Source organism: Cebus imitator, unplaced genomic scaffold (assembly GCF_001604975.1).
Source record: "Cebus imitator isolate Cc_AM_T3 unplaced genomic scaffold, Cebus_imitator-1.0 Scaffold235, whole genome shotgun sequence".
NCBI classification, from domain to species: domain Eukaryota; kingdom Metazoa; phylum Chordata; class Mammalia; order Primates; family Cebidae; genus Cebus; species Cebus imitator.
The window spans coordinates 1,358,367-1,371,717 of record NW_016107550.1 but is presented as its reverse complement, the minus strand read 5'-3'; the positions used below and the strand labels follow the sequence as shown (position 1 = coordinate 1,371,717).

General features: G+C 46.9%; 1 protein-coding gene across 1 annotated transcript in view; it reads right to left on the bottom strand.

The window, feature by feature from the left end:
• CPXM2 (carboxypeptidase X, M14 family member 2) overlaps nucleotides 1-13,351 on the bottom strand; it is a 148,886-nt gene that overhangs the window by 104,659 nt on the left and 30,876 nt on the right. The window contains exon 3 of the mRNA XM_017497876.2: nucleotides 12,685-12,794. Within this exon, the coding sequence (XP_017353365.1) occupies nucleotides 12,685-12,794 (110 nt within the window). The remainder of the gene's footprint in view (nucleotides 1-12,684; nucleotides 12,795-13,351) is intronic.

The window sequence follows — 13,351 nt, the reverse complement described above, 5'->3', positions numbered from 1 at the left end:
CCTTCAGACCTCTGTAATAAATCACTGTGATAAACCCATAAAACTTTCCAGGGGCAATCAGCTGGTCCTTCTGCAAACTGGCAATGCACCTTGTCCCAATTCCAACCTTAACCATCAGTAAAGTAGGCTATACAGAAACACTGTATTCATGTTTTTGAAGCAATTTCTAAAACCATAACCAATTTCTTAACTATTTCCTTGCATTAGCCAAGGAAAATAGTAAACATCTACAGTTTAAAATTAAAAATATTAAAAAATAAAATCTATTCAATATACCATAAACCATTTATTAACTATTTAAAAGAAGAAAAGAGGAAGGAATATACTAGCTGAAAAAGAAACAAGAAAATGTTATCATGTCAACATTCTAATTCAATTTAATTACAATCTGGGAAATGCTTCTGCCATTAAAATTGTATATCTATGGAACAAGTTTAATTTTCAAAATAATTATTAATTCACTTATCAGGTACCCCATAAAGATTGTACATATCCTCCTGTGCACCCCAAGAAGGCAGCACAGCACAGAATCGCCTTCAGAAACGTATACAGGCCAAGTTCAAGTCCTCATTCTACAGATCATTATTTAAATACCCTCAATTAGGTCAGCTGTTCTATAAAACAGGAATAGAAATAAAATAACGTAATGATACCATTGTCATGGTTACAAGTATTTTGTGTAGTGCCTGGCACAGAAAACACAGTCAATACACGGAAGCCACTGGGGGCACAAGTGTGATTCCCTTTGTGTTCAGTACGTGCCTGCTGTGACCTGTGTTTAAATTTGCTTGATAGTACAATGTCAGTTTTCTTCTATTAATAGGTGAGTTAGGTCCATTTAGCCCATTGACAGATGTTCTTTGTCTGAATGAATCACCCATGTTTCTTAGATATTCTATTTTTATTGCTTCCTGTGGCTTTGTTTTATTTTTATCTATTGATCTGTTTTCTTTGCTTAAATGCATATTTCCTCTGAAAGTGCTAACGAGCTGTACCTTTGTTTTACTGGTTGATTTAGTAACTATGTCTTTTACATAACATACTTAATTCTGTATTTTCTTAGAAAGTAACAATTAACTCCCTATGATGGGCAGTGATGAAATCATTATTTCTACTTCTCGCTGCCTCTCCTCCTTTCCCTTTATCATCTAATTTTTATTCTTAAGTTTCACTTTTTTCTTTTTTTGAGATGGAGTTTCACTCTTGTGGCCCAGGCTGGAGTGCAGTGGTGAAATCTCGGCTCCCTGCAACCTCTGTCTCCCAGGTTTATGTGATTCTCCTGCCTCAGCCTCCCAAGTAGCTGAGATTACAGGCTTCTGCCACCATACCTGGCTAATTTTTGTATTTTTAGTAGAAACAAAATTTCACTGTGTTGGTCAGGCTTGTCTCAAGCTCCTGACCTCAGGTAATCTGCCCACCTCAGCCTCCCAAAGTGCTGGGATTACAGGCTTGAGCCACCGTGCCCAGCCTAACATTCACTTTTAAAAGTCTAAATCAAATATACCTCTCTTCTTTAGTTGGCCAGCTTTTTCGTGAAGTTTTCATGAATTTTAAAATATATACAGAAACGTGTGCAAATCCTAAGTGTGCAGCTCAATTTTTACAAGCTGCATGTACCCCCCATAACCACATTCAGACCAAGATGTAGACCATGACCAGCATGCCGGAAGCTCCCTGTGCTCCTTCCCAGACATGACCTTCCCCCAGAGATAACCACCACTCTGACTTCTCTCTCCCCATGTTGGTTTTCTTATTTTCAAATTTTATATCAATGAAACTTACTGTAACTACTCTTTGTGTCTGGCTTCTTCTGCTCAATAGTTATTAAATCTGGGAGATTCACCCATACGATTGCAAGCAGCAATAATTTAGCCCTTTTAACTGTCATATAGTATTTCACTGTAGTCCATTAAAATGACTTATTATAATGTGGATTATTTCCACGTGGGGGTTATAAATAATGCTGCTATGAACATACCTATGCATGTCTTCTTGTGCACACGTGAGCACATTTCTATTTAGGCATGAGAGTGAATGTGTTAGGTCAGTGCGCGTGAGAATGTTCAACTTTAATAGACACAATCATCCCCCGCTATCTGCAGTTTCTCTTTCCACAGTTTCAGTTATCCGAAGCCAACCACAGTCTGAAAATATTAAATGACAAATTCCAGAAATAACCAATTTATAAATTTTAAACTGCGTGCCATTCTGGGTAGGGTGATGAAATCTCACACCGTTCCTCACCATTCCACCTTGATGGGAACCCCCACTTTGTTTGGGGACCCACACTGTCTACACTAGCCGCCCATCTTGGTTATCAAACAGTTGGCATTGCAGTGCTTGTGTTGAAGTAACCTTTATTTTACTTCATAAAATTATTGATATTGGCAACTCGGATACGCCCAGGAGATGAGTAAAATGCTTCCTTTAGCAAAAAGATGAAAGTTTTCAACTTAATTTTAAAAAGAAAAAAAAAAGTTGTATGCTGAGGCTGCTAAGATCTATGGTAAGAATGAATCTTCTACCTGTGAAATTGTGGGGAAAATAAAAGAAATCCATGCCTAGTATCTAAGAGGGCTTGGTACTCTCCACAGTTTCAAGCATCCACTGGGGGTCTTGGAACACATCCCTGGGGTAAGGACGGACTATTATACTGCCAAACAGGGTTCCACATGGCTGTCCTACTTTACATTCCCAGCACTGTATGAACATTTCCCTTGCCCCACATCTTTGCCAACACTTGATATTACCCTTTTTTCAAAGCCATTCTGGTGCCTATACATCAAGTCTCATTGTGGCTTTGATTTGTATTTACCCGATGACTAATGATGGAAAGCCCTTTTTCTCATGGCCATTGGCCATGACATTGCTCCATAACCACAGTGTAGCTCCAGTCACACTGGCTTTGCCTCAGTCCTTCTAATATACCATTTTCCCCACCACCACAGGGCCTTTGCACACACTGTTCCCTTTGACCTGGAATGCTCTTCTCTCTGCCAATCCTTTGTCCAATAAACTCTCAACTTATAATCCTTCTTCATGTCTTAGCCCAAGTACTCCATCCTCAGGAAAGTCCTCCAAGTTCCAGCCTGAGGCAGGTCTACTGGACATACAGAACCACCGTATTGAATTGTGTCCCCCTGCCCCAAAATAGGCTCAAGCCCTAACTCTTGGAATCTTAGAATGTGACCTTATTTAGACATAGGGCTGGTGGCTGGGTGCAGTGGCTCACGCCTGTAATCCCAGCATTTTGGGAGGCCGAGGTGGGTGGATCATGAGGTCAGGAGATCGAGACCAGCCTGGGTAACACAGTGAAACTCCATCTCTACTAAAAATACAAAAAATTAGCTAGGCATGGTGGCACATGCCTGTAGTCCCAGCCACCTGGGAGGTTGAGGCAGGAGAATCGCTTGAACCCAGGAGGCAGAGGTTGCAGTGAGTCAAGATCACACCCCACTGCATTCCAGCCTGGGTGACAGAGACTCCATCTCAAAAAAAAAAAAGAAAAAAGAAAATAGGTCTGGTCCAGACACACTTAGTTAATATGCAGTCAGACTACAGCAGGATGGGCATATCCAGCAAGACTGTGTCTTTAAACAAGGGGAAATCTGAACACAGAAATGCACAGGCAGAGGGCAGATGATGTAGAGGCTCATGGGGAGAAGGTCAAGGGACCATGGAGGCACAGACTGGGGTGATGCATCTACAAGCCCAGGAATGCCACGGGTTGCCTGAGGCCACCAAATGCTGGAAGGGGCAAGAGAGGACCCTTTCCTAGAGACTTCAGAAGGAGCATGGCCCTACTAACACGTTGATTTCAGATTTCAAGCCTCCAGAATTGTGAGAGAATCAGTGTTTGTTGTTTTCAGCCGCCCTCTCTGGGCTCCCAACTTTGTCGTGGCAGTCCCAGGGAATGAATGCACTTGCTCCTCTCCTTCCCAGGACTCATTACAGATTGTGATTATGCTTTCACTGGTGGGATTTTTTTTTTAGCAGTTTCATCTTCCCATTAGATTATTAGATTATCAGAGTTGCAGGTTAAAAAGCACGGGGGACATGCCCAACTCCCTTCCGATCTCTTGCACTCTTCACCCAAACCTCATCTGCCCTGCATCATTTCAAAATATCCTAAATCCAACCACTCCCCCCGCCTCCATCTCTCCTATCTTGGCTCAAGCCAGTACCATCTCCTGCCTAGGGTCTGAAGTTACCTGCTAACAGGCCTCTGCTTCGATGCGTGCTCCCCTGAAGTCAACACAGCGACAAGCTTGATCCCTTTCAACTGTAAGCCACAGCGTGTCACTCCTGTATCCAGAACTTTCCATGGTTCCCCTAATTGGCTCACAGCTAAAAGCCAAAGTCCTTCAGGGGCCTGCGGGCCTCCTGTTACCTCTGGTGCCTATCTCCTCCCCTGGTGCTCACTCTAGCTTCCTGCTGCTCCTTGGCTATGCCGAGCATGCTTCCACCCCGACCTTTGCTTGAGCCGTCCTCTCTGCCCAGAATGCTCTTCCCACACCGCCGTGGCTCCCCATTGATCCCCTTCTTGAAAAGCAGCTGCTCCTTCCCCAAAGTCAGCTCCCCTGACTGCCACTGCCAGCTGCCCGCTGGTTTTTTTTTCCCTTCTCTCCATAGCATGTGTCACCTTCTAACATACTATAATAATAAGCACTATGATTTATTACATTTCCTGCAGATATGGTTTGGATCTGTGTCACTGCCCAAATCTCATGTCAATTTGTAATTCCCAGTGCTGGAGGTGGGGCCTGGTGGGAGGTGATTGGATCATGGGGGAGGAGCTCCCCCTTGGAACTGTGCTGGACAGTGAGTGAGTTCTCCTGAGATCTGCTTGTTTAACAGTGTGTGGCACCTCCCCGCCCTCCCGCTCCTGCTTGGGCCATGTCAGCTCTGCCTGCTTCCCCTTCACCATCTGCCATGATTGTAAGTTTCCTGAGGCCTCCCTAGGAGCAGAAGCCACTACACTTCCTGTACGGCCTACAGAACCATAGTCAATGAAATCTCTTTTCTTAATGAATTCCCCAGTCTCAGCTCTTTCCTTACAGCAGAGAGAGAACGGACTAATACCCCTGCCTTGATTTGGCTCCTGCACCAGAACACAAGCTTCAAGATGGCAAGAATCCTTGTTTTGGTCATTGATGCATCCCCAGCACCTAGAACAGGGCCTGGCCCATCTTAGGCCCCCAGTAAACATTTGCTAAGTGCTCAGGGCTCTTCCATTTTTGCTCAGCATTGTTTCTTCAGCTCTTACAACAGTGCTAAGTACATAAAAGGTTTCCAGAGGTGTATTGTGTTTTTGTGTTGTTGTTAAAATGAAATGAATAAATAAAAGAAAGAATCTGGCCGGGCACAGTGGCTCATGCCTGTAATCCCAGCACTTTTGGAGGCCCAGGTGGGCGGATCACTAGAGGTCAGGAGTTCAAGACTAGCCTGGACAACATGGTGAAACCCCGTCTCTACTAAAAACACAAACATCAGCTGGGTGTGGTGGTGCACACCTGTAATCCCAGCTACTCAGGAGGCTGAGGCACAAGAATCACTTGAACCAGGAGGCAGAGGTTGCAGTGAGCTAAGATCACGCCACTGCACTCCAGCCTGGGCGACAGAGCAAGACTCAGTCTCAAACAAAAAAAGAAAAACAAAAAAGAAAGAATCTGCTCTGTTATTCTTTCTTTCCCCCCTCCTCTCTTTTTTCCTCTCCTCCCTCTCCCCACCCTGGCTTTCTCTGCTTGCACAGCATTTACTGTGTTCTTGAAGCACTAACACAGAATGACCTTCAAACCTGATTCCCAACCATGCACGTCCAGGAGACGGTCATGTGACCTGTGTGCAGCTGGGCAGGGGTCCTGGGGAACCATCCCCAGGAGGCATCACTAGAGAAGCAGCTATGATGGCTGAGTGGACACACAGGCTCGAAGGGTGGCTACTGATGCCTCTCAGGCTTCTCTGGGCCCTGCCTGGATGTGGGCCTGGGAGATCTTATGGGAAGCTCAAGCCAATGGTCAGGGAGACGAGGCACAAGCTGGGAGGCAGGGGTGGCCCAAGAGCTAGTGAACAAATATAAATACATATACACACACACACACACACACACACACACATATTTACATGTGTACATGTATGTATAAATATATATGTTTATAATATATGTATACATACAAATATTTGTGTGTATATATATATATATATGTTTTAGAGTTAAGGAAACTGAAGTCAGGGCCAAGTGACCTGCCCTAACCCCACGGCTACTAAGTGTTGACCTGAGACTCTAATTTCAGTTTTCTGGCTGTAGATAAACCCAGCATTCCTTCCCCGCCAGCTCTGGCACCCACGTGATGGCTCAGCTTGTTCAGCAGTCACCCCCTGGGGCCTGTGTCCACTCAGCAGCCATAACCGCACTGTGCCTTCTCCAGCGATGCCTCATGGGGATGGGTCCCCAGAACACCTGCCCCACTGTACACAGGTTGGATGACCGTCTCCCCGGTGTGTATGGTTGGGAATCAGATGTGTAGGTCATTCTCTGTTAGTGCTTCAAGGACACAACATTTAATAAATTTAATAGCATATTAAAGAAAAAAGCACATAGCAAATAGAACAGAATCTATATCTGTACCAAATAACCCTGTGATTCCTTAATCACCTGTGGTTCACAGGTCAAGGAGGCTTTGGTGGCTTTGGACCCTTTTTACTTTGGTCACACTGTCCTTCTACCCACTGTGTGTCTACAATGTAAGCTTCTTGAGAAATAAGAACAGTGCATTATCATCATATTAGATACTCATCTTTATTTTCCAAGGGAATCACGGTTTAAAATATTCAGTCCTGTTATTTCCATAAAAATCCAAATACCCAAAATTCCAGCGTTTTGGCATCCAAACACTGTCTCCCAGACTGTTTGCTTGAAGCCAGATGCAGAACAAAATCCCTTTATCAGAACAAACACGGCATTCCTTGACTCGGAAACTATGTCTACGGTGATTATTTTTGCCTCTGCAGCACTTAACACATATACGGCCCCCAAGAAGAACCTGAGAGTCACAGGAAAGTTTTGTATAGCCGGGGTGGAGGGGTGGTGAAGAAAAAACACCACCAGAATAATCAGGAAGGTTTGAAGGAAGAGACAGGCTTTGGGTCAAAGACACAGGCGCAGGGCCCAGCCACAGGCAGGTGGGGGTCAGGCACAGGTGAGACCTGGGAAAACGGTGCTACCCAAGGTATTCCATAGACTTTCTGCCAGGAGAAATGTGGGCTCCACCTTTGGTCAAAGTGGGGCCCCAAGAGCACTGGGGCCAAAAGGTACAGGGAGACACGTGCAGGATGTGCCCTGGAACATGAGCTGTGGCACAGGATGAAACTCAGTTGGTTAATGTCCTAAAACTGCATCCATGTCTTCGTGTGGGGTACATACAAAGCCACGGTTAGCGGCCACCTCCAAGTAACCCACATCATTTTAAGTAAAAAGGGGATGAGAACACTGGAACTAGATTCTAATATTGGCATCGCGATGCTCCATAGGATTTTTTTCAGGAAATGACTGAGGAGAGGACTCATGATTCCTTCCAGTGGTGCTGGGGAAATGGCTGTGACTCTATTATTATGGCCAGACACTTCCTCGTGGAAGAGACACAAGAGGTGAGCCTCTCTCTCTAAGAGACCAAACTCTGGGTCATTTCTAACATGGATGAGACAGGACCTGGTCCACAGAGTGCCAAATGACTGTGACCAGAGTCCACAGAATGGACTGGTCCACAGAGTGCCAAATGACCGTCACAGAGACCCCGGGAGGGGCGCGGGCAGTGTGCCATGTTTGTCTTTGTGACCTGAAAATGTCAGCCATTTCTTCCAAGCTCTGATCTGAACACCAACTTTTTTACATCCCCAATAACAGGCAGGAATTTTGGTGACATCCTGAGTCCCAAACACACACTCAGTATTTCATTTCTTCTGCTCACACATCAGACCCTGACTTACCGTAATTTAAATTCTAGAGGGTGAGGTTGAAAGCCAGCCCTCTGATGTGGCAGTGCTTACTGCTGCAATCTGTTTGAGGCTTGCCAGCTAAGAAAATGTCCAAAATAATAACAGTGGTGCAATAAGTCACTTTGGCAGGATTGCTGTCTCTGAACCTCCTTCCTTAGTTTGTGATCCAGGGAAAACAGCTTAGAGTCCTCAAAAGAGGATTCTTTGGGGTGGGGCAGGTGATGAGCTGCCATCAGATGACCCACCTGAATATACGGTCACCTCCTAAGACTAACTACAGGCAAAGGATTCCAGCATGATTTTTTTTTTTTTTTTTTTGAGACAGAGTTTTACTCTTTTGCCCATGCTAGAGTACAGTGGCATGATCTTGGTTCACTGCAACCTCTGCCTTCTGGGTTCAAGTGAGTCTCCTGCCTCAGCCTCCCGAGTAGCTGGGATCACAGGCATGTGCCATCACACCCAGCAGTAGAGACGGGGTTTCACCATATTGGCCAGGCTGGTCTGAAATTCCTGACCTCAGGTGATCCACCCACCTCGGCCTTCAAAAGTGTTGGGGTTACAGGCATGAGCCAGCACGCCCAGCCCTGAGCATGATTTTAGAGGTCATTGTCAACATGTTCTCTTGGAGACTCAGAATGTTAATTTTCAATCTGTCTGTAGCTGCTCCCAGAATGGAAGAAACCAGTGACTGTTTCTAAATGAGATCACAGCCTCACAAGTGAGTTGGTATAAAAGGGTCCTGGGCACACAGGAAGAATCATCACAGGTGAGGGGCCGAACATTTGCTCTCCTGCCAAACTGGATGTCTTGCTTGAATTCCTGGAAAGTCTATCTTGTCCCAATGTAGTGATAAAATGTAAATGCTGGTTTTTTCTCCAACTTTATATTATTAAGTTAGCAAAAGTAAAATTCTAGTTGGAAAAAAGAAGTTATAATTTGAGTTATAAAAATTCTTTCAACGTACTTCTGCTTAAAATAATGGAAAAGGAGACAGGTATTTCTGCAGTAATGTGGCAAATACATTCCAATAAAAGCTCCCAGACTGCAACATCTTGTGCTACAAAAATTCAGCTCACGGGGAAAATAGGGTTCCAGCCAGACCATTCAAAATCTATACAGGTCTGGAAGCAGAAGACTGAAAAAAATTAATTCTAAAAACACATTAGCACAATTAAGAAGACATGTTGAGTTGTGCAAAATAGTGTTTAAATACAGCTGTAATTATAGGATTTGATCTGAACAGGAAACAAGCAGGGAGGCAGATGATGCCAGGGGGTAGAAGGCAGTGTGGAGCTGCTGAGTTTGAGTCTGGGGCAGAACAGGGAAGGGAACTAAGCAATGTACCAGCACAGGCGCACCAACCCAGAGGAACACGAGGTACAGGGTGCCAGGCACAGGACTCCACAGCTCCTGCACTCACCTGTGACAGGGCACTCTGTGGTCAGGTGCTGGTGCTCAGTCCCACAGACCATTCATAGACTCCACAGTTACCTGTGACAGGGCACTCTGTGGCCAGGTGCTAGTGCTCAGTCCCACAGACCATTCATAGACACCACACTCCCCTGTGACAGGGCAATCTATGGCCAGGTGCTGATTCTCAGTCCCACAGATCATTCACAGACTCCACACACCCCTGTGACAGGACATTCTGTGGCCAGGTGCTGGTGCTCAGTCCCACAGACCATTCATAGACTCCACACTTACTTGTGACAGGGCACTCTGTGGTCAGGTGCTGGTGCTCAGTCCCACAGACCATTCATAGACTCCACACTCACCCATGACAGGGCACTCTGTGACCAGGTGCTGATGCTCAGTCCCACAGACCATTCATAGACTCCACACACCCCTGTGACAGGGCATTCTGTGGCCAGGTGCTGGTGCTCAGTCCCACAGACCATTCACAGACTCCACACACCCCTGTGACAGGACATTCTGTGGCCAGGTGCTGGTGCTCAGTCTCACAGACCAATCATAGACTCCACACACCCCTGTGACAGGGCGTTCTGTGGCCAGGTGCTGGTGCTCAGTCCCACAGGCCATTCATAGACTCCACACTCCCCCATGATAGGACACTCTGTGGCCAGGTGCTGACGCTCGGTTCCACAGACCATTCACAGACTTGCAAAAGTCGCACATGAACCAATGTTGCTTCTGTGTCATCATGACATCATCCCCATATTTGCCAACCACACAGGACAAATACGCACTAGGAAAACACATGTCCTGCCTCCTCCTAGGCTTCACGGCAGCGCCTAAGCTCCCTTAAGCACTGCAGCCACTACACGGAAGCTTTGTTGATTCGGCGCATCCATATGTGCAGACACTGCACTCACACGGGGTGGGGAATACCCAGAAAGGCAAGAGTCACATTTTCTGCAAGTGGCTCAGCATTTGGCGAGGGTGCAGATGAGTAAATCAATGTGAGATAATTGTCAGAAAAGAGATATACACGGCTTGATCACTATTCCAGCTGTTGGACCTACACCACTTCTATCTGTTGACTTGGGAGGCAGTTTTATGGCATCGTTAGGAGCAACAACGCAAGGTTTCAAGCTGCCTGGATTCTTAATCTGCCTCTCCTGGGAAATGTGAGCTGAGTCACTCCATCCTCCCTGTGTCTGTTTTCTATAAGGCAAAGGGAATAATAACAGTACTTGTCTTCCATGTTGGAGGAATAAATGAAATAACATGTATAAGGCACTTAGCACCATGCCAATAATGCATGGAGCTGATTCCCGCTCTCCCTCTGCTAGAGACTGAAGCATCTTGAAGGCAGAGAACCCCTAGGGCCTTTTGTCATGGCCCTTTCAGTGGCCAGCACATAGCACGCACCTCACAATGGTCTGCTGCCAGAATGAACGCTAATGGGTAAGAATATACATTTGAGAACGGCCAAAGACAATTCTCTTTCTACACTCCTTTTGACCCTCACAATACCAGGAAGGAGGCAGACCCATCAGTGGGACCTGATGTAGGACCTGAAGCCACACTCCTGATGACGACACTGTGCCTCGGAGAAGGAGGGCATCTCACCCAAGGCCACACAGCTGGTCAGCAGAGCGACCAGCACCAGCACCCAAGCTGTGAGCCCCATGCCTTCCAGCCAGGACCACGGCCACATCTGTGCCTGCAGAGTCCTGGGCTGGCACGGGGCTGGCTAAACCAGCTCAGAGCCTGTACTAGGGTATGAAACACAGTTTCTAATTCTGACATCTTGGTGTTTCTCGATCACAAAATCCCATTAGCTCAACACGCCTACAAAATACTCGTATGTGAGACAAGATGTGGTTATTTTTAAACTGCATTTCAAACTATTCTGTGTGGGGAGTTGTATTTTTGGAGCATGCTGACTTAAATTATGCACCTGTGACAGTGGAATCACACTGCATGTGGCGCTGGCTCTGGAAGACGCAAACCACAAAAGTGGGCTGACCTCGTCCCCATTTCCCTGTGTCCCCAGCAGACACAGAAGCACAGCCCTGCTGACACCCCGATTTAGCCCAGTGAGCTCCCTGTGGGGGGCTGGGGCTGTATGCTGAAGCCCACAAACACACACTGCAAGCAACGCCGCCCTCTCTGGGGCCGACACTAGGTACCCGAGTGAGGTCAGAGCCAGAGGCTAGGGATGGTGGGCCCAGATTTGGCTACGAAAGCAGCAACTTCCCAGTCTAAGAGCAGGCATGGAGATGCCTGTGAGAAGGCATCAGGGTGAATAATACGCCACTAAAGAAAAAAAAAAAAACATGAAGATAAATAGCACTGATATGATTCCCAAGCACGCCTCCTTTTCACCCTGACCACAGGCAGGAGCGTGTGCTTGGCCAATGCATTCTCCAAGGCGAGCCTGGGGTCTCCCTGGGGTGGGCCTCTCATGGGTGAAGGACTACCGGAGGCCGGAGAGATGAAGTGAGGACGGTCTAGCTGGCTGTGCCCTGCTGGACAGCCCATCCATGGAGAGCCTCCTGTGCTGCCCAGCAAAGGCAGGTCAGCGAATCAACACAATGGAAGTTCCAGGGAGGGGAACCTGCTATAGAAAAGGCCTGGAGACAAGAACTGGGTGGCATGTGGAGTGTGCAGGGAGGAGCTCACTTTCCTGGAGAAGCCCTTTGACTGATGGGACTGACAGAGCCGGAGGCCCAACAGTCTTGAGGCCCCAGCTCAGGAAGGCCCTTGACCGTCCTCAGGAGGGAGGCCCGCCATGATGTGCTTGGCCCTAGGAGCCACTGAGGGCTTGAGCTGGGGGAACGCAATGGAGGGAGCCACAGGAAAGCCTGGAAGAGCTGTGTGTGGCAGAGACAAGACACATTGGCAGGGAGGCAAGGGAAAACAAATGCCACGGCCTCATGTGCCACAGCTCTGCCTCGCCATGCCTCAGGCATTCCACCTTCCCCCTGTCCTTTCCAGACCAACAGCATGTAGAAGACAAGTGTTCAAAAGGCGGAAGAAGAACTACCTGTGTCCAGGTACCGCTGGTCTCACTTTTTCTCACTACAGTCTTTGGAGAAGACATTGCCTCCCTGAGTCTCAGAGCTCTCTCTGTAAAATTAAGATCATTCAGCAATATCCTTTCTTGCTGTGACAATCTGGGCTAATGCATTTTACATCCAGGGCATGGGATCTGACCCAAGCTCAAGGAACCAGAGCAATAAACAATGCAGTCAAAATCCTTCCAACCACAGGGCCAGGTACCTGGATGTTGAGTCTCCCTCGATGCGCTCCCAGGCCATAGCGCTTCGCCGTGGAGGCATGCAGCTGGAAGTCTGTGATTTTTAAGGTTTCCAGACCAAGAGGTGGGCAACCTGGAAAGGACAGTGCTTGTTAAAAACAAGGACAGATGCTGAAAGGGATGAGCTTCTTATTTTCTAAATCTGGCTGCATGCTTTTCCATATTCCCCTGAACTCCCATCCACAGGCATGCCCCATCTTTTCAGGCATGGCTGATTGAACTGTCAGCATTAAGCCAATGTTCTTTCTTGTTGGCATTTGCTTTAGGGGTGTTTTCGCTCTGATATTCCTTCTCCTTTGCTGTCCATGCTACTGTCTGAGGCTGTTCCCAATTAAGGATCCTTCGCCAACGTGACTCAGTCAGGAAGCATCATTGGAGCTCTGCAAATTAATCAGAACTTGCTGATTTTGCTTCAGCAACTCTGGGCTTTATATCGTGCATGCTAATGAGCAGAGCAATATAAGTAGAAAAAAATCTATTGTTTTCCATTCTTGGCAAAATGGATAGCATGAAACACAGCTAGTAAACACCATTTGCCCCTGGAATAAAACACCAGTGCTTGATTGTCCCAGCCTAGCCCATTGTCCGGAAGAATGACAGTGTTACAGCAGCACCCAGAGCCGGGTGTCC